Below are 24,792 nucleotides of genomic sequence, written 5' to 3' on the forward strand. Positions count from 1 at the left end.
CCCCCGCCCCTCAAAAAAACAAACAAAAAAAACCTATATAAAATTAAATACATACCCAACAATATCTACAGTTAGTAATAAATTATGATTGTTAAATACTTAAGGCATCTCAACTGACAACACCCTGTGTAAACTATGAAAACTTCATCACGGATGACTCCACTACGGGAGGAGGCAGTGTCGACACTGGCAGTGCACAAGACCGGGAGAGAAAATAATCCGCGTTAATTGATCCTCAAGCCCACGAGGCTAAAAACACTCTGGGCTTATCCTTTACTATCGTAGTGCAAAGGACAGTGAAGGTCCTAAAGGCATCCTGTAGAACTGAAACCACACGTAGGATAGAAAAAGAAAACGTTCAGGCCAAGTATCACCAGCCTGAATGTTGTGTCTGTGCACTGCGAGAGGGAGGCTGCCTCCGTCGCACCACGTTCTACATGTTCTAGCAATACAGCATAGCAACCAGCATAGCAACCACGAGGGGAGGTCTGTCACACAAATACACAAGATCAATACGCAAAGCTCCTCTCTTTCTCTCTCTCTCTCTGCTGAAACACTGCATGAATCTAGACCTAAATATAAACCAATGCGATACAGAGGAGGAAAAAAAAAAAAGTCTTTTTTGTTGCTATAACTATTGTCACATGTGCTTGTTCTTTAGGCAATAAGGTAAACATCAAACAGAGGATCCCATCGTTGCCACCAAAGGGGGGACGGGGATGAACACACGCTACAAGTCAGGGGGGAGCAGCCACTGACACCGTTTTTTTTTTTGTTTGTTTGTTTGTTTGTTAGTTAGTGTTGAAGATAGTCACAGCTCAGAGTAACTAAGTCATGCAAAGCCATCTCTTCTTTTGTCTTTAAAATCGAAGGAACGCTACCAAAGCTAACAGCCCAAGTCAATGATGAAACATGCATTTTTTTTTTTTGAGTACACACTGTTCTGCAGCTTGGCCCTGCGCCAGGTTGAAGATGCAGGTACGAAGGCAGCTGGAGTCTTCCTCCCACCTCACTCTGCAGTGCCTGATAGTTTCCTGTTTCTTTTTTTTTGTTTTTTTTGGCTTTGTGTTGTATAAGCACTCCACCGGCCGCACCGTTAACCTACAGTGAGGAACGACTAGGTGTTGGAACGAACCCTTGATACACGCTCACAGTTTTGTACGCTCCTCGAACAGCCACGCATTCTTTAAGTCACACACAGCAAGGGCAGAGCACACACACACACACACACACACGTTAACCTGCACGTCAGGTTCAGGCTACACACTGACAAAAAAATGCATTTTGGTAAAAAATACTTTCTACCTATATATTTTTTTTAAATACACGACGACTCGATCACTGGGTTTCTCCGGCGACAGTGAAAGAGGCCTACTCACACGACACCGTCTCACAAGGTAAATGCACAACTGTATTGCAAAATGTCAAAGCTGCATGATGGAGAATTTAAAAAAAACAAAAACACACTCAGCTAGCCGGCGCCCGCCTCCCCGCGGAGGGCGGCGGCGGCGGCGATGGCGGCGCGTCAGATATCACTTGTCGGTTACTGCTACTCTACTACGACCACAAATGATCTTTAGGTAAACATGGCATCAGAGCATTTGTTAAGCTTTCTTGTGGCAGAAATAGTCATTTTTGATTGGAGTGTGAAGTGGGTTTGAAAAGAGAGAAATATATATTTATAGAGAGAGAGAGAGAGCTAGAAAGAGAGAGAGAGAGAGAGAGAAAGTAGCCAGCTCAGTGTGGGGTTATGTGTTTTCCACTCTCGGGACATTAAGTCATGGCTTTGAGGACATGCTACACAGCCCAGGGCTACCTACAGTACAACACCACAACAGCGACAACACCCCACTTAGACCAGCAAGCTACAAGTAAACCCTGTGAACATGAGTGTGTGTGTGTGTGTGTGTGTGTGTGTGTGTGTGTGTGTGTGTGTGTGTGTGTGTGTGTGTGTGTGTGTGTGTGTGTGTGTGTGTGTGTGTGTGTGTGTGTGTGTGTGTGTGTGTGTGTGCCTCCAGAGGGATGTGCTTCTATATAAAGAGAGTCCGTTTCGGCCTCTCGTGCAGTTAGTTTTCCTGGCTTGGCTCAGTAAAGCGTGAGTCAGACGGGTGGTGATGTCACATGGAGTCTGGAGACATTTGGCAAAGCACCCGACGGGTGAGTGTGGGTGGGTGTGTGGTGGTGGTGGTGTTGGTGGTTTTTAGAAAGCAGGAAACCACACCAGGGTGATTGACATGGAAGGTGGGAGGGGGGGTTGAAATCCCATCAGCTGTCAGGGTTCAGCTGTGTTTCGATGTCAACTCGACAGATGGGACACTTCCTGCTGGTGGCCAGCCATTGGTCCACGCAGCCCTGGTGGAAGAGGTGCATGCAGGGTAATCTCCTGGAGGACAGAGAGACAGAGAGAGACGGGGTCAGTGTTGATTCCGGCTGGCTGTCCCGGATGCTTGCAAGGAGACTTCTGAAAGCAGCGGGGAGTTAATTCTGTTGGTTCGGACTCCTGTCGAGTCATCAGTCCCTGCATGCCTCTCAGACAGCTGAAAGCCCCCCCCCCCCCATATGCTGCAAGCTGACCCTCCTTCCTCACCCCGGGTTGCAACTCTCAATATTCACACTTTAAAAAGGGAATCATTCTGAAATAAGAAGCTAGAGCCGCTTCGTTAGCTTAGCACAAAGACTCCCCACCTCCTAATTGTTTTATCTATTGCTGTAAGTATTTCCTGCTGAGTCAGGCGGATTATAGTGGGACGTGTTATAATGTGGAGTGAGTGGGAGGACTCGGCTATTAGTTCTGGGATATATTTAGTGTTTGATGACAGATTTATTGAACAGCAGATGGTTGGCCGAGTGGAGGAGTCCGTAACCTTTTATCCTAAAATCCCACACCTATTAAATTCATCATAAATCTCTCTCTCTATATATATATATTGTTCAAACAGAATAGAAATATATGTACGTGTATTCTAACAGATCAATACCGCTCTCATATCCAACCAAATAAGGCTATTTTTATTTTAGTTTCAGCTTTCAAAAATCTCCTTTAAAGAAAAGTGATGTTTTTCTGGGGATTCTGGGGGCCTGAGAAGGTTTCTGACCTGACGTCCTCTCCGTCCTCCAGCATGGACAAACAGATGGTACATTTCTCGTCCACGTCCGTTTCCTCCTCCTCCCCGATCTTCAGCTGCAGGGGCTTTCTCTGTGAGCAGGTCAGATTACAGAGAGACACAATGGTAGGGTCAGAAAAGCAAATCTACAAAAAAAACAGAAAAAAAAAAAACAGTGAATATATTCAATAGTGTATGTTTCCGTGTGTGTGTTATTAATGCACGGTTCTCTGCCTTACCTTCTTGTATTTGTGTGGGAAGGTGAATCTCTCGATGGTCGTCTGAACGGCTCCTCTACTGACACTTCCCAGCCGGTCCTCCAGCTGCAACAGCTCCTGGGAGAAAGTGGGAATGCAGTTGAGGGATAGAAAGAAGGTAGAATTAATTAAATGCATTTTGAAGCTTGGCTTTTTTTTAAGCGTTGACAAGAAGTCCACGAAATGTGCTCGGAGACGGGTTTACCTCGTAACTCTCTCTCACAGCGGTGGCGTGCCTCGAAGGGTTCAGGCTCTGCAGGGCCAACAGGTGCAGCTGTGGGTACGGGTAGTTTCTGATTTCATGCACAACCTGACGAAAGAGAACTCTTCATCATATCGCAGCAACACAACAGTCGTCAGACACCGTTTTTCCTCCATTGTTTTTCAGAATACTGAAGGTGAAACTAATTCCCAAACCGTTTTAGAGCACAAATGCATCAAATTAAAGGGGAAAACCCTTCATTTTTAGGTGAAGATATCTATTGAACACAGGACAAATTAAAAATAAGATATGATTTACTTATTCTCGTTATTTAAAACGATAAAAAAAGATGACAATATCAAAAAGAAAATTACATATATATATATATTTATAAAAAGAAAATTGAATAAAAAGCCAATATCAACATAATACACATTAGACTCGTTCAAAAAGGGATTGGAAGAAGCCTTGTCAAGTCCTACCTCCGTTCTTCACCATTAACAAATGCAAAAATCCAATAAAATAGTCAAATTCACTTAAAAAAATAAACAACGTACCACTTGTGCAGAGGACGTGTTCCTGGGGAAGTGGTGCATCCGAGGGGAGGCCAGGTAATGCTGATAGTGCTGCGGAAGCTGCTGGAGCTGGTACTGGTGGTGAGGGAGGCCGGCGTCGACACTGAGATCCCTGCAGGCAGACAGACAGGCCACTACATCAGCATCATGCTAGGCATCGTGACAGACAGACGGGTGCCGAGATTAAAAGGGGGCCACGGGACTCTGGCTAATCCTCACCAGTCGGTGCCCTCGGCCAGGTACCGCTGCTGCTGCTGCGTCATTGGCTGGGGGACGTGGAGGGGCGGGGAGTACTCGAAGCCTGAGCGCAGTCTGTGGGGGTTCAGGGGGATTCGCTCCGGGGTTCTTCTGCATTGAGATAAAGATGAGATTTTTAAATATAAAAAAGCTTTTCAGTCGGGTTGTATCCGTGTTTGCATGCAGGTAGGGGGGTTCTACCTGGAGTGCGGGAGGATCCGGCGGTGCTGCGCTTCGAGAAGCTGCTGCTGGATGAGGTATTGCTGGTGTAAGGCCTGAGGTAGGAATGGAGGCCCCGGCACATCCTGGAACTGAGGGGGCGCGGGCAGGGCAGTGAGGGGCGGATGGTGAGCCGGGGGCAGGTGGGCGGCCAGGCCGGTCTGAGGCGGCTGGCTGGCGTGTCCCAGAGGGAACTCTGCGGAGATGGGCGCCTGGGGAGCGCCCAGGTGAAAGTGTCGGCAGGAGGTAGCATGGCTGTGTTGATGCCTGGTGAAGTGTGCTCCTACGGGAGATAAACGCCAGTGATCAGAGATGCACGGCACGCGGACCCCGGGATCGCCTTCATTCAGACCCAGACGAACCGGTGAAGAGTGATGCTAAGACTTACTGGCACTGACACATTCAACCACCGATCACACACAGAGAGAACATGAAAACAGGAGAGACTTGACACAGACAGACACAACAGCAGATGGAGGACACGGACATCAGGACCCCCTGTGGAGCACCATCTAAACCCACACATAGATTGCACCCAAAGGCCTGCCTCTCCACTTGCCATAGTGCAGCCAGCAGGAAGGACGGGTCTTCTCTGACAGCCTGGTGTCTTTCCAAGAAGATCTACAGCACCGAGGGTTGTCTGCGTCCACCGCTAGTCAGTTTAATCGCTTCAGGTTCTGTATTATGTCTGTTTGAAGGTGCAAATGTTTAACTGTTTTCTAATAATAATAATAATAATAAGATTCTCTACCTCCTCCCTCCCCCCCGGCCTTTCCTATCAGAGGTGGAGGACACATGAGATTGTGTGGTAGTCCCGCTGAAGCACCCCCGGGTATCAGGTTGCACAAAACAATCAATACTAATGAGTCTGAGCTCAGCTAAAGGAGGGCGAAGTGGGGACACAACAGTTACCACTTCAGCCTTTCTGGAAACGGAGGGAAGCAGACAGCAGGCCGGACTGGGCATCGTGGGTAATGAAGTACCGCGGCGGCCGTGCGTTCGCATGAGATAAACCGCCTCATCCGCTGTCGTGTCAGCCGTCTCAGGCCGATTTAAAGCCGCGCTCGTTAAAAACAGCAACACGCAGCGACAATGTATGTCCAATATGGGGCGATAATTTGGCTTTTAATGTTTTGGGGATATATTTAGTGGATGCTGACAAATCCAATTAACAGGAGATGGTTCGCTGAGCCGGGATCCAATTTACACATTTTCCAGTTGGTTAAATGTTTTTATGTCTACGCAACATCCCATAATATGCTTAAATGCATGTTTTTTTTTTACATTTCCTTTCTTTGTTTAAATAAGTAGTGCAACATTTTGGGAATATGATCATTGACTTTCTCTCTGAGATACAGGAGGAGAGATCGATACCACCGTCTGTACATGCTACGTTAACGTAGCTTAGCATAGAGACTGGGAAACAGCTAGCATGGCTACACAATACACCTACCATCCACTCTAAAGCTCATTAATCAACATGTTGTCATTGGCTGGTATAGTCAAAAAAAAAAAGAGTGCTGTAGCGATAATACCTTGTTATTTTATGGGGCTGGCTATTTCCTGGCTTTAAGAAGAAAGGGGGGCAAAGAAATAGTCACGTCAGGTTTTTACATGCATTAAAAACGTGTTAATTTGTGAGCCTGGCTAGCCGTTTCCTCCGAGTCGAAGCCAAAGTTAGATTTCATGGATTGGTATCAATCTCTCCATCCAACTCTCCACCAGAAAAGCAAAAATAAGCACGTTTCCTAAAATGTCAGACGATTCCCTTTTAACGATCACAGCGACTCTGACATATCTGCCCGGCTGTTGTTTTGCTCCATCGCCTATGGCCTCGGGACACAGGAAGCCAGTGAACCTTGAGAGCCATGAGCAAACTGAAAAACAACATTTGGCTAAGGAAGTAGAGCAGAAATGGTTGACTGTTGGGGTTTTTTGGGGGGGGAGGGGTGGGGGGTATTGGTAAAAGGCTTTGAACGTCACTTTTTTTTTTTTTGTAGGAAGCATGTGACCCGATTAGACTGGACTCAAAGAGAGGCTTCAAAGTAAATATCAAATTATTTGTCTCTGGGCTCTTTCTCAGCACGAACCTGCTGACATTAATATTTGACATATTGCAGTGCTGCCAGCAACAGCCCCAGTGTTATTGTTCCATCTCTGCTCCGACTTTGACTCGCAGATATAAAAAAAAAATCTGATTGGTGCAGAATGGACCCCCACCCACCCACACACACAGACACACACACACAGCAGACACACACTCATACACTCCCAGCCACCTCTCCTCACCCCTGAGCTGCTGCACAGGCAGCCCCTCCCCCACGGTGTAGCTGCGGCATGGTGTCGCTGCGTGAGTGACAGCCTGTAAGCCCTGCCCAGCCGCGACTGCAGCAGTCTGACATCAAAACCTGTCTCCCCCTCTCTCTCTCTCTCTCTCTCTCTCTCTCTCTCTCTCTCACCCCTCCTCCCCCTCCCATCACTGCAGCTTTACAATCGCACCTCCCCTCTAACATAATCCTGTCTTCTGCCTGGTGCGGTGGTCTTGGATCATGTGACATGGTGGGCCGTGTGTGTGTGTGCAGCTTTTCATTGAAAACTCATCGGCACTCCAGCTGGTATCACTGATTGGCACGCTCCCAATCAGAGGGGAGGGACTAATGAGTGAAATCAGTGCTGTATGTTGCACAGCTGCACACACACACACACGGCTACATGGCACATGCTCACAAACCACTCACTGACCTTGGTGTGAACACATCAGTCATATAAGGACAAGGTAAGTGCAGGGTGGAATACAAAGCATCCGATATTAATGTGAAGCAACTTTTTGCATTACAGCTGTTGGGTTATTTAAAAGTCTGTTGCCGTCGTCGCAGCAGGCGGCCGTGTCTAAGACACACCTTGTGTCTGCACATAAATAACTCGACTATTTCAGACGCGGCGAACAGATGTAACGGCTCAAGTAGCTGGAAGGTGACGGCGAGACTTTAAGATTCTTTAAATCGCGTGGGTTTATATTTAAAAAATGCTCGATACTTGAAATGAATGAGGTCAGAGGCCGTGCTGCATGTTGTGACCGATCTACCCACTTTTAAGTCCAAGCAACTTCTCAAACCAGCAGCAGGAAACAAACCTAAAAGAAATATTTGCATTAAAAGAATATTGTCTAATATAGATGTTCAGAACTCGTCTAAATTGAGACTTTTGGTCGACGATAAGCTTCTTAATTAGATAATAACTTCCTGCAATAAGTATTCAAAAGCCTTATCTGCACTTGTGTGTTATCACAAGCTACAAAAAGGCAAAACTGGATAACGATTAAAAGGAATTTCTCTTTATTGTGAGCAGCAACGTGCTTCTGTCTGATTATTTGTGTAACTGTGTCAAGGTCTGTTGTACTACCAGCATGAAAAGCACCCGACGAACGAGGCCAAACACCTTTTTTACAACCGTACAGACAAAGATGTAACTCTTCACCGGTGAAATCCTGACAAATTGAGTTCTCATCATGCTGCACATTTGGAAACTCCTTAATCAATTGATAGTTGGGAGAGTTGGATGAGAACATCGATACCACTCTTATCTGTCCTTTTTTGTCTAATCCATCCAACAATCACGGCTGGTTATGTGCCAGACTATTTCTTGGTGCCTATGTCGCAGCCAAGAATTAGTCTGGCACACAACTCCCCCCCCCCCCGACTGCAAATTGCCATTTTTACACTCTGGTTTTCGCACGAATTAAACGTGTTAATTAGTGAGCTTTAGAGTTGCTGTTAATTGGTCTTTGTTACGTTTTTAGACGCCGTCTAGCCGTTGTTTCTAATCTTTATGCTAAGCTAAGCGGCTGCTGGCCGAGTTTGATGTTTAACGTGCATCATCATACCAGAAAGAAAACAAAATTTCCCAAAATGATGAACTATTTTTTTTTAAAACACACAGGAAACTATTTGTGCAACCTCTGGAAGAATGTAACCCAGTGTTTGATGTAGATGTGCATCACCAAGCAGTCAACATTTCAAAGTTTGTCAATAGCACGATGTATGTATTAATTTGCCATATTGTGTTTAGTATCTTTGGATGTATTGGGTCATTTTAGGACACGTTTATTGTATTTTTGCTGGATTTTTGCTGGATTAGAAAAAAGAAATGCACAATTTGACAACATTATGACATCAAGATGATATACCTAAACAGAGGATTTGCTCCATATCGGCCAAAGTTGTTCCAATGTTAACTCGTCACCAATGAACACCAATGAGTGGATGCGAGGTGGGCTGGGCTTTGTTTTTAGAAACAGTGTATGGATTAGAAGGAAATGACAGCATGTAACATTAAATATCAATGACGGTTTGTTTCAGTAAAAACATGCTTCTTTTTTTTTTTTTTTTGCTTATGGATAGGAATTTTGGTCGTGCCTATACTCCTAAGAAAGCGGAGCAGCAACTCTAAGAAACTCTGTCGGAGACAGCTGAGAAATGAGAGCACATAAAGAGTGAGGGGGGGGACCGTCTCAGTGACAGCACAGTGTGGAGGGAGGAGGGGAGGAACACATGGAAATCAGCAAAAAGCACACTGAAGGTTAGAAAGAAAACTACAGTCTTTATTGGAAAATATTAGTATGTGTGGCACTGTGTGATAATAGTAATAATAAGAGTAATATATCCTGATATAGAACCATAAGAATACCATGCAGATAAAGACCAAAGGCAAGGCCCGACCATGCTCTCTGTAGGGTTAACAGAACAGAAGCAGCATCCAATGAGTAGATGTGTATGCTAACAGCACATTTCAGTATAGCAGGGACATCTCTACACAGAGTTTTTTTACATTGGAATCTGCTGTTCAATGTGGAAAAACAAAAAGTATAAAAATGACCATGCATTAGGATCTAATACAAAGAACATAAGGTAGAGAAAACCACAACCAAAGAATAAAAAGACATTTTCATTCTAAAAAAAAAAGGAGTCCTACAGCAGTGCGGGATATACACATCCCTGTAAAATGGATAGCATTCTGGTAGTGTCTGAGGAGAGACTTTGAGAGGGGGTGGGAGGTGGCGGGGCTGTGATTGATAGCAGGGGGGGAGGAGGAGGGGGATTTTCAAATGGCAAGATGAGTTAGACCCGAGTCTCGTCAACTTTAGTGTGACCGACTAAATCAATTTGGCTAGCGGGAACAAAGGCTTTCACACGTGGATAGGATTATGACCAGCCGTTTGAACGCCACTTAGAACAGGTGCAGTGGACCATCAAAAAGGTGAAAATAACACCAAATGTTTGTGTTTTAGTACTACGAGTACTGGCCAATTGGTGAATGTTAGGATAGCGGGGATTATCTGCCAGTTATGCAAGGGAAAAAAAGGTGATGTACAAAGTGCTTTAATGGACTACAAAAGCTGGTACAATGCACCTTTTTGCGACTACAGGGGATGTTGGGGAGACGAATTGAAAGGGGTTCGATCAAGCCTGGCTGTAATCGATCAAAATGTATCCACTTTACAGAAATTTACAGCAGAATGTAGTCTATCCACACTGAATGGGAGAATCACAATGACAAGTTTGTAGTAAAAAAAAAAAAAAAAAAGATCTAACGCTACAATGGGTTATTCACTGAAGAGCAACATGACAGGTTTTTAAATAAAGACAAACTGTTTCCTACAGAAAAGGTGTTATTCTTTAGTCTGTTACACAGAAGGATACGGTATGAGTATTTTTTTTTTTTTTTTTTTTTAATGCCAATGTCGTCTTCAGATGGAAAGAGGAAATGAGGAAGAAGGGGTTCACAATACAGCTAGATGCAGAGAACAGGCAGAGGCTACGGCAGACAGCAGCAGATGATCGTTAGCTACACAATGGAGGGGGACAAAGGTCTGAGAAATGCGGAATGTAGAGCCAGCCTCGATACTATGGAACAGGAAAAAAGAACACAAATAAAAGCACAATGAAATCATTGGTGCTACTGCATGTAGGGTTTTTTTTAACAATGCAAGTTATCACTACTATTATTATTATTACATAATCAACACAGATAGCCTACTGCAATGGGGGGGGAGGTGATTGTAGTTATTATGCTCAATTTCTTTTTCTTTTTTTTTTCTACCCATATTTATGCTGTTCAGATTTTCACTGCACCTGCAGCGTTATTTTGCAGGTTTCATTTGACGCTCGGACAAAAACGGCTGAGGTTGAATGCCACCATTTTATACGATTATTTTTTTAAATATCATTTTAATCTACGCTAGCTGTCTTTTTAATGGTAGCGCATTGGATTGAAACTAAAAAAAATAAAAAATAATTAGCGCATGGAAATCAACAGACTCCATGCCAGTTGCACACAAAGGAACAAACATCCCTCGTCATGTTATCAGCTTCGATTCAGACAAATAAATGGCAGAGCTGTGGATGTTAGAAGCTAAAACTGAGCTAGTATATGTGGCTGTGTGAATACTACTGGTATTGTCCGGTAACGTTAGCTGTTTTTTGTGTTTTTTCTGTTGTTTTTTTTTAGCGGACACACACACAAAAAAAACACACACACTGCAAACGCACGTAAACATCGCGCAGTGGAAGATAAAGCGGACCGCGTTTAGCACAGCTGAGGATAAAAGAGGCGAGCTGCCATTTGACAGCTGCTGTCATTTCTTCGGTGCGGTAAACGGGCCCGCGAGACGTTCTGAAACGAACGTCCGGCGCTCGCGCGTGAGATTTAACGTCTTCGCTCGCGACTAACTACGTTTAAACGGTCCTTTTTTTTTCTCTTTTTTTTTTTTTTTTTAAACAGCGACGCTACAGCTAGCATGACGGGCTAACGCCAGTGTTGTCTATGCTACGCGTATTTGCTAGCAGGTGTCAGCTCTGTTTACATCGTTTGAGGACATTTTTTTTTTTTTTTTTTAAAGACGGGGAAAAGCCGAGACATTTTGTTAGGGTTAGGATAAGAAGATGTAAAGAGACTGGTCATACCTCTATTTCTAACTGAGCCGAAGACGGGGAGAACCAGATATCCAACGTGTACTAACACCATCCTGGGTCCTTCTTTGTTGTGTGGGCAGCCAGTGAGACAGATGGTCCATGGAAATGATCCCCCCCTCCCCTCCAGTCTCCAGCACATTCAAACGGACAGGCTGCGCCGTGCGCACGCACACAGACGCCAGCGACCAATCAGCGCACGGCTTCGACGAGGACCCTCCGGTTTTGGCAGCCTGCTCGACCAATGGGATGAGCGCAGGGCCGGGGGGACGTGTGTTCTGGAAAGCCCGCCCTCTCCATGACTGAATCCACCAGGTAGGCTACTGCTAAGTTAGTGATTTCACCAAATAGACATCTGGTTAGATTTCTAGAAAGATTCTCAAAGTAAATAAATCCCTTTTAGCCTAGATACTTCAAAAAGACTAGTAAAAGTATACGGTTTCAACATCTTTACTCAAGTACGTGGAAAAAGTACAGGCTCTGAAATGTAAACAGTATCCCTATGGAGGACAAGGCTATTCGCATCATATTAAGAAAAAAAGATTAATAGATAATTCCCCTCATTAAATATTTGAAAGTAAAGGCCCTGCACACAGGTTTTCTTTCAACTGCTGTGACTTATTGTGGGTATTTGTAAAGCTATCCTGGGATTTCCTTCAAAATAAATTAAAATACATAAAATATTACCTGGATAATCTGGAACATATTATTTATTTAGCAACTTTTCCTAATGGTAGTGATGGTTACGTCTCACTGAGGAGTCCTGGGTCCCAAAAGCAGGATGAGTAAGATTCAAAATATAACATTAATACACTGCGTTGGACTGTAACTAAGCACATATACTCAAGTACTGTACTTTAATACATTGTAGCTACATTTATTTGCTGCCTTATTACCAGTTATCTTGATTTTTAAATCAAAATCATATCATATGATGCATTATGAAGATGGTGATGCAAGCCCTTTTAATCTAACATTTTTTGGAGACGTTACAAGAAGATTCAACTCATTCATCAAACTTCGATGCAACAACAAAGAAATATCCCCACCAGATTAATTTCACTTCCCTATAAACACACTCCTTTTCAGTCTTTGTAATGGGAATCTCTGAGGACAAGAAAACACATGAGCCATGAGGGAAATGTAGCTGAATAATCTGATGTTTAATCCTCATTATAATTTGGGAGAAATAACCTATCCCTATGTTGTAGGCTACCATTTTCGGGTACAGCAAATACACTCTAAACTGTGTCCTGAAAACCCCTCCTGCCTTTAGAGCTAAGCCTGAAGGGTGAAGGAACAGATGGGCATGGGGAGGCTGAGGGGGTCACAAAACTCTTAGTCCCATATGTCCAAGTCTTCCAGTTCCCACCATCTAATGCTTTAAGCCTGCGGTGTCACACAAAGAGCCTTTCACAATGGTTTACTATCAGCGCAGGTCAAACTGCTGCAATCACTTTTCTTTACTCACAAATAGCAAACTTTTTTTTTTTAATGCTGTCAAACTATCACTTTTATACCAAATGTTTTTAAAATTCATAAAACTGTAGCAACTGCAATGATTTTTCTTAAAAAGAAAACAAATTTTTTGTCCATGTTTACTATTCATCATTTCTTACTCATTCCAATGAATAGTTGTTTAATCAAAAGTCCAAAACAAAGATATTCTATATTCTCATTCTATGACAAAAAGCAGCAAATCCTCTTAAAGAATTTACCTTTTTTGTGGGATTTATTATCAACATAGTCAATTACTTTCAACTAATTAAATTTTAAATATTTTATATTTCCTCGGTAGAGCTCTGACTGGTTTGTTCACGACTAAATGATCAGGATCCATGGCAGAAACAAGTTGGTAAGAAAACTATGAATCTATGTAGCAGAGCAAGTTGTTGTTGGTGTAAAGCCCTCTGGTGGTTACCAGAGCAGTCATTAACAAGCGAGCTGTCATTTTGAATAAATCTGGAATATATCTCGTACAGCACAGAATCCGAGGCCCCGTCGATCACACTTTAAAAGACATCTGCAGGAGAGGAAGGACACTTTATTTCTGTCTTTTGAGGGCGAGCCAGCACACTCGCTGCTCTGTGAGGCCTTCACTGCCCTGTAAAAAAAAAAGAGAATTAGCATACAGCTGATGTTCTGCCCCCGGGGGTGAAAAGAGCTGGCTAAAGGGCTTTTGGTTTTGAGGAGAAGGGCCCCGCAGACTGCATTGCTTCACTCCCTCATTGTCCTCTTCACGTGAACTCCATATGTCCCCCTAGCGGCAGGTGTCGCAGTATGACCTCTGACCCCGGCATGCCACTTTTGTGGGCAGGGTTGAAGTTGTATTGTTCACGGTGAGGCAGTTGTCTAGACTGTTTGACAACAGGATCACGGCAACAATGAGACGTGTCATTTATTTTGTACCTACGATGGCAAAATATTCTCACACAAGAACACACTTCTTTGATAGAACATTTATTTCCGCACTGTTTGTATTTAAATTTTGAGTCCAATTGTGAAAACTTGTCAAAGTATGAAAAACATCTAATAAACATCTGTCTTCAGTTCAGACTTGAGTCCCAATTAGACCACTTTTGGCAGCCACTCTCACAAGTAGACGACATATCCTGCTTGTAAAATGAATCGCCGGCTTCTAGAGACAAGGAAATAAATTGCCGTACAAGAGGCTCATTAAATAATGCTCTATTTATTTAGTTTTTTAAAATAGTTTCTTTTTGTTCTACAGACATAATTTCAAGGAAGTCAAGGACTTGCAGAAGCAACAAAATAAACACCCCCTTTTTTTTTTGTTGTTAAGTTAAAAATACTGACAGTAAAATAAAACGATAACAGAAGAGCAAAGCTAAATGACTGGTAATGAGGATAATATCTGACTTGAGGTTAAAAATGTGACCAAACATGCAATGTGCAACCAAAGTCGAGCATCACTGCCCTAAATCTTCTACCAAACCTCTATTACTAAAGATGTGAGTCTCACTAACATTTAATAAGCCTAAGGAACAACAGCAAAAATGGATTTTGCAAGCACAAGTGGTCTGGAAAAAAAAATATATAATGTCACTACAGTGGTAGCTGCATATAGTGGACAGAACTGGCCAATGGAGAAAAAATAAAATCACATTATACTAAACTGTATCTTGAGTTTGAAGCGGAATTCAAGTCATTTCACAATAAATGCATCGACTTCCAAATGAAATTATTTTGACTTGTAGAGCAAATAAAAATAATAAAAGAATTGGAAACATAATCAAATTCAGAAAGAAAACAAACTGAAAACATAAATTCCATTTAGACTTTGGTTTAGTTCCTTTTTTTTTATATATATTTAGGTTGTTTTCCCTTCTCTTCTGTGACCAGCAGAAGTAAAAATAATTTGATTCTACAATTCTCAAGCACCCTTTAGGAAAGTAGATCGTATTCAATATGAAGTGAATGTTAAAAACAGTGTGAAGTTGGAGCAGTGATAGAAAGTTAACCAGCGTGGCTGCAGTACTGCATGAAGACAGAAATAAGACCACAAAGAAAGAGAGCGAGCCCTGAGGATCAGGGTCACACAGTTCATACAGTAAGTTTCTTCTATAAACGCCCCGACATGTGGGTACAAACTCACCACCACATAGACTCTCTGTGTGTATATGTGCTAAATTTACATCCATTATTAAAATATCTTTTAGTCGATAGCAAAATCTGCTCTGTAAGGTAAAAGAATAAGCTTTATACGGTTCTAAAAGAAAATAGTGCACTTTTCAAGGCATTCAGGCCATCTTGCTTTGCAGAATTCAATGGAAGATACATTTCTTCAGTTGTTATAATAAAGGGGTCCCCAGAGATTTCAAGGTGATTACATCCTCTCAAGAAGATAAGCATGCAAATATGAATGTAGCCGGTCAGCGCTGCGGGGTCGTACATTCACCGATAACTACTTCCTCTCAGACTCCGTAGCAACACCGCAGCAGGCTCGGTGGTTTCCAAAGTATTTTTAAACAAAAAAAAAAAACAATTTTGATTGCCGATACACCACCACATATAACAGGACTGTGATTTAAATAGTTTCCGTATGTTTCCTTCAGTTTAACCAGTGGTTTTCTGCATTTTCATAAAAAAAAGGGTTGTAATATAGAAACAGAAACCAAAGCTGTGGATTCAAATTCAAAAAACACTTTTTTTGGGGGTGAAGAGATGACGTGAGATGAGAAGATTGATACCACTCTTAATTTCATACGTGGCATCACTCTTCTTGTCCAACGCTCAGCATGAATTACGCAAAATTCCCCAAAATGTCAAACTAATTCCCCCAAAATCCTCCCCGACAGCAGCAGGTTGTGTGCCTAAAGCTGGACAAAGTAAAGTGACGCAACGCTTCCGATGTAGAAGTAAATGTGAAACCAGTGGTGAGACTTTTGGAAAACAAAATTGACATTAAACCGATACAAACGTTGTGGTCTCCGGTACTTGACCACCGGTGACGACACAAATAAAAAATGCTGAATCTGGAAAAAAAAGAAGCTGTGTAGTCTGTAGTGACGCAGGTCGACAGCGAGACAAACCCGCCCTCGAGCAGCAAAGTTCAGTTTCACCACCCAGCACGCGACACAAAACGACCACGTCCGTTATCAGGGGGGGGTAACTGAGGTATTAAATGAAGGAAGGATATTGCTATCATTAACGGATTCATCAGTCTCGTGTACATCTCCACCCGCACTTGATGTGCCGTGCCATTTTATTACAAATAAAACCCAAGAGCTGCAAAGCCAAGATCAGGGAATCACGTCAGTAGAATGGCTTTGATACACATGATTGTTGAAGTTAAAAACAAACTCTGGAGCAGGACGAGTCCACGAGCGTTTACAGGCGAGGCCGAAACTATAGGGAGGGGGGGTGGGGGGGGGGGGGGGGTCACTCGTAACATGGAGGCAAGGCAAGAGGGATGAGGAGGGGTGAGACAGAGAAAAATAGTCTTCAGTGTACACGTTGCTTAGAGTAGGTATTTGTGTCCGGCGTCCTCGTCCAGCGTGAGGTCCACCACTTCGGGAGGGGACACCCAGTTGGGCTGAGGGGAAACAGTAGTCCAGAGCTGTGGTTGATTTGTGCTGTTTAACTGCTCCACGGAGCTCTCCTTCCAGGTGGACAGACTCTTTATTACTCCTCCGCATGGGTGGGCGCATCTGGATTAAAACAAATACATGAGAATTTAAATAAAAATTCACACTGAGCAAAAGGTTCAAGTTTCCGCACTCAAAGGGTCTTTACCGTGCTTTCTCCTGCACTCCGACTATTTCCACCTCGCTGTCGGAGGAAGCGATGTTAATCTGGCCCTTGTTGTGTTGAGAACTTTCCTTGTGCGACAGCGCTGCCTCCACGTGGCCTGAAACAAACAAGCGGAAACAGAGTCACGCATTGTGAGGAGGACCGGAGCAGTAGAGGGCTTCAGGCCTCGCTCACACATAAAGACTGCAGCTGCTTTTGACACAGACGGGAATAAAACAATGATGAATCTGACGCTTGTGCTTTTTTTTTTTTGAAAAAACGTGACTGGATAGCAAGGGAGAGACGCATCAGGACAAATGCCATGTTTTGACAATGCCGGCTAGTCAGTCATAAAAGGTCAATTCTTCTGTCTTTAAGCAAGGAAACGGAGTCGTTTTGTTTTTTTATAGCACCCAATGCAAGCCAGCGGCGTGAGAGATGAAGGCAGCAGTACTTGAAAGGCGTCTTGCAGAGATTTAACAAGACCGTTTCCCCCAGATAGCAAGTTGCTTATTGATGACACCCATGCCTCTAAATGTCCCGTCGTCACTGAGAGCAGTGGGAAATGATCAGTTTTGGATTCAGCGGGTTTGTAACTGACCTGAGACAGAGCACAGAGCTCTTATACACCCAGAGTGAGCTGCCATATCCCGGCCTCTGTGTGTTTTTAGCTCATGCTTTATCACCGTGGCCCGGACTGTCTCCACACTCATACTCTCCTGGTTAGAATCAGTGTCTGAAATATCATAGTGACCCACTATTGGAAGCCCGTCTGTAGAAAACAAAGGAAAACACTTCATTATTCAAATCATGCTTTGGAATTTTAGGACCGTTTGGACCAGAAACTGGACGCTGCGTCCGTAGTCCGATATCGAAATCACACATTTTGGCTCTTCTCAAATTTTGACGTCGCTAGTTTTTGCTGTAAAAAGAAAATGAGCAATTACAGGAAGGTCTCACTGTGAGTAAGTTTATGGCTTTTCAAAGCTGCACTAGTGAGGCTTTTATGTTATAAGAATAGATACATAAATAAATCTCTAGCATTTTTTTCTTTCCGTTTATTGCTTTTTAAAATAACAGCCATTCACATAAAAACTACACAAGAACACAGTCATTACAAAACACTTCAAAATGATCTCATCAGTGAGTGATATGCAGCGGGATCAATAACAGCCAAACAACAGAAGGATATAACTGTGGAAGAGCGGGAACATGTATCTTTGTTCTACCCTGTAAAAGGAGTCCCTGGGAGAAATGCGCACACACACCGCCATCATCCAGACTTGTGTGTGTGTGTGTGTGTGGGGGGGGGGGTGGGTTCGTGGACAGCATGTACTATGAAAGAACACTGCCTATGAATAGCTGATTGGGCTGAACTAGGCAGGTACCAGGGTTACCAGAGAAACCGAGGACTCGCCGATATAAAGGCCATGTATTAAAGATAGAAAAGGGACTAATGTAAACCAGGATAGTCTCTTTGGTAAACGTTGGACTGTCCTTGGTTGATTTTTAAATGCACACAGTTTTGTGATTGTATGAGGCTCCCTTGACCTTGTCGACAAAACCGTTGATTTTAAAGGGTCGTTTCATTTAAACAAATGCAGGACAGCAGTCGTCGGCTCCATTTAAATCCAATCCAAATGTTAATTATGCACCACAAACCCAAAACACCAATATTCATACAATTTTGAAAAAAAATCAAAATAAATCTAAAAAAAAACCCCATAAGGCCAAGAGAAAACAACTAAATAGATAAAATGTCTGCCAGTCACCGTTCATCAGCACAAGCAAAGCTATACCTTGCACACATGCTGCTGATGTAAACTAATTTGGCCTTGCACAGTCTATATTCTAATATAACCACATGCAAACAGGTGGGGAAACGATGCTTCCAGCTTTACGTTCTGTAAAACTGACAGTCATAGGGCTACATATACACATACAGAAAAAGTAACACTTTTTTTTAAATCCTAACTATAAATATGATTTAGGCCAAAGACTCCTTCATCAACGCCTGTGACGGTTGGACAGTGTTAGCAGTGTTCAGAACTGTGACACTATGGTCTTCTACATCAGTAAAAGTAGTTTCAGGAGATGGTTGGGGGGGGTTCCACCTCAAAGACCACAGGATCTGAACCACAGAAGGCCACTTGATCACTCAGATCAGTCAGTTTTTTGTTAGGAAATCAGTAAACATCGCCATGCACCATACTGCAGCTGTATTACTGCTGTATATGTTAGTTTGATGCCTGGGTTTTTCAGTTTAAAGTCAAGCTGCGGACACACGCGGCAACTTGTGAAGACATGGGCCAAGCTGGCAGACCAGTGCAAATAATAATAATAAAAAAAAAATTAACTAAGTGAAAATGTGAGGCTCTTGACATTGGCAGCTAAAAGCCACGACGTAGGAACCCCAATGCCTAATCTGATGTCCATAATCTATACATAGGCTACTAAAAATAAACGCTGGGAGTCATTCCTCCCTCACTAGTTTCTTGTTACTGCACAAAGGCAGCAATAGCAGCAAATGTAACAGAAACGCAAACATTACAAAATGTAAACACGCCTAAACTAACTGCGTTTTAGGATTTTAAAAAGCAAGAACTTGTGTGGGTTAGTATATTGTGTTTATAGTTATAGGTAAATCTATATCGTTATGTAAATGTGTTTTAATGTTAGTAAAGCTATACCACCAAAATAAATGTTGTCACGAGAATTTTCAAAAAGGCCTGAACCATTTACCAGCAAAGTGCAAAGATAGTTCAGGAGAAAGAAGGGTAATGTAGTGCTGAACTCGGTTTCTAAAGAAATAGCACGATGATGCTCCAGCTATCATTCCCAGCATGAAGTCAGAATGACAAGGCACATGCTCTTCAGCAGCACCTAACACTGGCGTGATGGCTGCCCAGGTGCTGTAATGCACAGTCTGTATGAAGCTTCTCTGTGTGTATGTGTGTGTGTGTGTGTGTGTGTGTACGGCTGGTACACAACAAAAACAAACAAGCCATACGTTAAGCAATACAATAAGAGCCCTGACTCGACAGTCTATTGAGATATGCCCCGTGTCCGTGTCACAGATGCTGCAGAAATCAAACGGGTGAGTTGAATTATTTCTGAATGTCAAATCTCACAGTGATTCAGTGCCAGCAGATGAACTGGGCCTCTGGTTTGCACAGAGTCGAGTTCAAATGACCAGCTCGGGGCCCAGCTGCTGTTGATGGTTGTGTCCGTTGAGTGACCTCGCATCATTTTTAACTATTTAAACCCATTGCCGTGCTTTCTGCATCAACTACTTCTACACTTGGTAAGGTCAGAGTATGTAAGTGAAATCTAAACATTCAGGAGACCAGGGTCTGGAACACCTAGATTTCCATTCTGAGTGACCACTTCAGGTAGGATGTTGTTGTTGTTGTTGTTTATGGGGGTGGAGGTGAGACTGTTGTTCTCTCGTGCCAACATGTAGGCAGCCATAGTCTCTGAAGACTCCGACGATGGCAAAAATGAACTGGGTGGGGACGGGCGCCCCCCCTGGGAGGGATGCTGCTGCCCCTCTAGGGCGTCACTTGAGCGTTTGGACGAGTCGTTGTCAGAGTCGAGGTGTGCGAGCTTTTCCATCCAGACGCGGAAGCGCTCCTCGGTCTGGCGCTGCATCACAGCAAATCGCGTCATGGCCTCCTCCAGAACGCTGCCGATGCCGTTCCTGTCCCACGAACTGGTGTCCAGCAGCCCATGAATCTGGGCGCCCACTCTGGATCTCTCCGATGCACGTCTGAAGCCAGCTTTAAAGACATTGAGGCCAAGCCATAAGAAAATACAGTAGCACTTTCATGCTTCGGAGGTGGACTTTTGTATTAAAAGAGAAAAAAAAAATATGACAGTTTGTTTTTGGTTACGTGCAGATCGACTCTTTCATGCTGATGGACTACATCATGCAGTTGAAGCACTCAAATCTGTGTGCGGGATGTAAAAATGGTTGAAAACATTTCATGTTGTACGGATCCCTAAAAAAGGAGATGTCTGGATGCTTCGGGCGACATCGACCGTGGTTTGACAAATGTGTTAACTGGAGAGACTTTGATGTGAAAACACCCATTTGAGGCAAATTCATTGTAAAGCTATGCTAAAGGGCAACAGATATGTCCAACTATATTATCTGATAAAATACGTAGTAGGGTTAGTAACAAAATAGGCACCTTGTCGTGCTCCCGAACAAAGATCTAAGACTTGATGGACTAGTTCCAATGTGGAAACTCTAAGTGACCTAAACAAGGGTGTATTGAACCCAAACCTTGACACACCACCAACTCAATTCTGAGTTGGAAAGAAACGGTCTACCACAACCAACCCAAAATATTATATTCTAAGGAATGCAATCACACTGAAAAGATTGGCCTAGAGAAAATGAAGTGACTTCAACAGCAGCAGGCCTGAGAACTCAACTCACCCAGGAGATTTCTACAATCATCAGGAACATGGGATTAACTAAGGGAACCAACACAGGCTTGTGTGCAGACATACTGTCAGTGTTTATTCGTATTAGACCTTTATGTGCCTGAGTTTTCAGCAGACAGACACCGTCAGTCAGATCTGTATATGCGTCACAAGAGCTATGCGACACTTCAAAAAAGGTGCTACAGCCTATTACACAGAATAGAACCACCTGTCTGCAAGACAGGAGTGAATTGTATAATAGACCTAACGAATATCCAAAAGCTGCAGAAAAGCAGGATATACTAAATGCCGAGTAGTTTTCAGGTAATATAATGTAAATGTATTTTTAAGCAATTTAATAAAATGTCACATTAAATAGGAATTCAGTCTAAACTTGCAGGAATAAGTCTTTATAATTCTCCCAGCACACCAACACTGAACACTAACTGCAGAGTCTTGCAACGCAGACTAACAGTGTGATCATACACCATTGGTTGTCTATTTACAGAAAAGGCTGAGGATATAAATGGCTCGCTTGTTGTATTGCAGAGCTCGCAAGATAGGTTAGATTAACAAACTCCGTCGATGTCATTCCATGAGTTGAAGAATGTCCACTACACTTCCACGGCATGCAGACGATAAGACAAAGTTCTAACAGAACATTCTATTGTTTTACTCCAAGTGACTGACCTTCTAAACACACACTATGTATCTAAAAACAGGGTGAATGAAGAGAGATGAGTGAGGAAATAAAAAAAGAAAAGAAAGTGATCGATAAACACAAACAAAGCAGTGCTTCTACTAATCTGAAATTGGAAAGGCTTCGTACAGCGTCTTACATGTTCTTCCTATATGTGGCAAAAGAATCATGGTTTGGCTTGCCTGAAAATGTTACATCATGCAGGCAGCGTCTTATGTCAAGCTGTGTTTGATGGCTAATAAATGTGATTGGCCAATTCATCTTTGAGTGTTTTTCTATCTCTATGTGATAGCATTTACATCGTCTGCTACTGTTACCCTGGCAGTACTACTACACAGGTTGTAGAAGTACTCTGCTATAAGTATGCGTTGTGAACATTGGATGTTACCTGAAATATCTGTCTTGATTGTCTTGCTACCTCCTGAAGTGTCGTCATCCTCGTCCTCGGAGGAGCTGGTGCTGGAGTCGCACGTGAGCTCGCTGTCACTCGTACTGCTGTCCTGCAGCAGGTTGTATTTCTTCCGTGCCGCTGCCTCTCGTTTTTGCCTCAGCAAACGCATTCGCTCCTTGTGTTTCTGGCTTCGGTGACCTTTCACTTTCGCCAGCTTGCCATTGGTTTGTTTTTCCTGCCCTCCAGCTGCCACCAAGGTGGGCTGGCAGCGGTTTTTCTTCGCAGCCATCGCATTCGGCAGCATCTCGCTCTCTGAACGTGACCGCCGAGACTTCCTCCCCCCTGTCGACGTAGCAGATGATTGCCTTCCTGCCGCCTGTCCAGGATCATTTGCAGCTTCCATGTTGCCCTCTTCCTCTTTTCCTGTGGGAGGAGCAGCACCTTCTTCCCCCGAGGAGAGTGTGTCTGAATCGGCAAGGTGGCCACTGGACGAGGGGGAGAGCATGCAGGGATTTGAGGAGTCACTCTCGTAGACGTGATGCGATACAGGCTTGTCACTTCCTGTAGAGGCATGCTGGGACTCTGGGGAGTCTCGGCGGAGCTCCTTCATCAGGCACGGCATGGAGAGGAGACTCTGCTCACCCTCTGTATTCAAGGGGCTGTCTGCCTCCTTTTCCCTCGGCGGTGAGCTGGTACTGATGGTGGCCTCCGTTTTCAGATGCTCGTCCTGATCTCCCTGAATAGAGCCCGTGGCCGACTGTGCTTCATCAAGGCACTCGGCATCCGCAAATTCCTCTGCCTTGTCTGAGTCAGCCATCTTCATGCTAGTTGAGTCCAGAGCCCAAAGGTCCAAACAAACATGGACCGATGTGCCTGGACAGGAGCTCACCTGCTGGAAGGAAAAACAGATCACTACGCTGATTCCAACTCTGTCTAAATCTGTGCAAGATACCTGACAGCAACAGGCCAAAAATAAAGGGCATTAATAAATATAGTATAGAATTATCACCACATGGCTCCTTGACAATTTTTTAAAACATGTAGATCAGTAATTCAACTGTACTAGTAAACCATGTTAATATATGCATTTTTTCTAATCTAAAACGCTGTTTTAAACGTATAATATGCATTATGCACTAGGTTTAACAGGATGCTTAACTACTGGCGGTTCACATACCAAAAAAACAACCAATTATACGCAACAATTTGTCTAGAAATCCCCCTTTGCGATATTGCTGTAAAGAAATGTAACATTTGCTAGCGTCTAATAGCTTCTACTTTTGTGTCTCAAACAGTCCCGAGAAACGCTGTGTTTCCGTGAAAGTCTGACAAACCTCCTCGGCCACATCAAACGAGGTGTGGGCACTTCGAGACGTTTATTGGCCACTGAATTAACGACTTTGCCGTTAGTTAGTCGTGTCTGTGGCTAGGCTGAAGCTAACGCAGGCTTGGATCCAGACTTTTAGCTGCGTAGTAAAGCTAACATCGGTCATAACCGCACACCCTGCGGTTGGCGAGGCGACGACGACGACAATACCAGGAAAAATGTTCCGGTTGCAGTACAGCCGGCTCGCAAGATCCTATAAATGGAAGCCGCGTCTCGCCACCCGGCGACGTAACGAGCAGGATAATGTCAGCAGCTAACGGCTAACGTTATCTCAGAGCGGTAGCCAACTTAGCATTTTTTAAAACGGCTGCGCTAGTTGCAACTTACCGCGGCGTCAGTTATATTCTTCTTCTCCCAGTGTAAGACTTTTCAACATCTTCGGTTTCGTAGTCTCTCTGATCTGTGATGCGTGAACGGCGCCCTACTAAATATACTTAACTTCTTCACAACTTGGAGCAATTTGAACGTGTTTTGGCGCAGTGCGCTCGCACCTTCGCGAGCCCTGATAGCCGTTAGCCGTTAGCTGTGTGTTTATTTTAAAATGTCTCCATCAGCCGTCTGTCTTTCACAAAGCTACATGCGCCACTTCCGGGCTCTCCCTCATGGTCAAGCGCCCCCTGTAGGTCGGATATTGGTACTACATGATGTGAATATACCGGAGGAGCTACCAACTGGTAGAAATAGCTTTCTGACTCATGCACTGCATTTGGGAGTAATACAAATATAAAAGAAACAAATGTCAAGCTAGATCTTTGTCACCCTGATTGCACCTATTACTTAAAACTTTTTATTTTATTTTATTTATTTATTTATTTTACAATAAATCAATAGCCATAATGTATAATTCTAAAATATCAAGCAATGTTTATGCCAAGCACCTTAAACGAGAAATGAAATACTTTTGGACCTATGAAAAATACTCAAACGAGGTTTTTCAAGAAAGAATACAATCTAGATGTGTCATGACTATATAATTATAGTAGATACAAATCTATCTATGAATACCTTTCACAATTATGTTTATTTTTTTATCTCCTGATATATTTGGGTGTCATATTTAAATTAATA

General features: G+C 43.4%; 2 protein-coding genes across 7 annotated transcripts; both read right to left on the reverse strand.

Annotated features, from left to right (window-relative positions):
* Positions 1–1,983: 1,983 nt before the first annotated feature.
* ark2ca (arkadia (RNF111) C-terminal like ring finger ubiquitin ligase 2Ca) lies at positions 1,984–11,734 on the reverse strand. Of its 3 annotated transcripts, none has more exons than XM_084035212.1 (8): positions 11,557–11,734; positions 4,577–4,877; positions 4,358–4,486; positions 4,121–4,250; positions 3,567–3,671; positions 3,344–3,436; positions 3,096–3,196; positions 1,984–2,383 (listed from the first exon to the last, which is right to left on the reverse strand). In XM_084035212.1, exons 1-8 carry the CDS (start codon positions 11,702–11,704, stop codon positions 2,266–2,268), a joined length of 1,125 nt encoding a protein of 374 aa, XP_083891338.1. In that variant the 5' UTR covers positions 11,705–11,734; the 3' UTR covers positions 1,984–2,265. The 3 variants fall into 3 exon arrangements, with proteins under 3 accessions (XP_083891338.1, XP_083891337.1, XP_083891339.1); XM_084035211.1 differs by having other exon boundaries at positions 3,344–3,439; XM_084035213.1 differs by lacking the exon at positions 11,557–11,734 and adding an exon at positions 8,781–9,019 and having other exon boundaries at positions 3,344–3,439.
* A 2,501-nt stretch (positions 11,735–14,235) lies between these two features.
* Positions 14,236–24,260, reverse strand: ark2n (arkadia (rnf111) N-terminal like PKA signaling regulator 2n). 4 transcript variants are annotated; one of them, XM_084035748.1, is made up of 5 exons: positions 24,052–24,257; positions 22,335–23,226; positions 17,417–17,587; positions 16,819–16,933; positions 14,236–16,733 (listed from the first exon to the last, which is right to left on the reverse strand). In XM_084035748.1, the coding sequence occupies exons 2-5, from the start codon at positions 23,158–23,160 to the stop codon at positions 16,544–16,546; spliced, it is 1,302 nt and encodes a 433-aa protein (XP_083891874.1). In that variant the 5' UTR covers positions 23,161–23,226; positions 24,052–24,257; the 3' UTR covers positions 14,236–16,543. The 4 variants fall into 4 exon arrangements, with proteins under 4 accessions (XP_083891874.1, XP_083891873.1, XP_083891876.1 ...); XM_084035747.1 differs by having other exon boundaries at positions 22,335–23,229; XM_084035750.1 differs by lacking the exon at positions 17,417–17,587 and having other exon boundaries at positions 22,335–23,229; positions 24,052–24,255.
* Positions 24,261–24,792: the final 532 nt, after the last annotated feature.

The sequence above is a fragment of the Eutrigla gurnardus genome (assembly GCF_963514095.1).
Source record: "Eutrigla gurnardus genome assembly, chromosome: 19".
In the NCBI taxonomy this organism is placed as follows: domain Eukaryota; kingdom Metazoa; phylum Chordata; class Actinopteri; order Perciformes; family Triglidae; genus Eutrigla; species Eutrigla gurnardus.

What these genes read in the sequence shown, in the direction of transcription:
- ark2n (XM_084035748.1), bottom strand. Translation starts at nt 23,160, where the DNA reads ATGAAGATGGCTGACTCAGACAAGGCAGAGGAATTTGCGGATGCCGAG. An exon ending in AGCTCTGTGCTCTGTCTCAG is followed by an intron (nt 16,934 to 17,416) that starts GTCAGTTACAAA and finishes TGTTTGTTTCAG; the next exon opens with GCCACGTGGAGGCAGCGCTG. An exon ending in GGAGTGCAGGAGAAAGCACG is followed by an intron (nt 16,734 to 16,818) that starts GTAAAGACCCTT and finishes GTTTTAATCCAG; the next exon opens with ATGCGCCCACCCATGCGGAG.
- ark2ca (XM_084035211.1), bottom strand. Translation starts at nt 11,704, where the DNA reads ATGTGCTGGAGACTGGAGGGGAGGGGGGGATCATTTCCATGGACCATC. An exon ending in CGGCTCAGTTAGAAATAGAG is followed by an intron (nt 4,878 to 11,556) that starts GTATGACCAGTC and finishes TATCTCCCGTAG; the next exon opens with GAGCACACTTCACCAGGCAT. An exon ending in CGGATCCTCCCGCACTCCAG is followed by an intron (nt 4,487 to 4,576) that starts GTAGAACCCCCC and finishes ATCTCAATGCAG; the next exon opens with AAGAACCCCGGAGCGAATCC.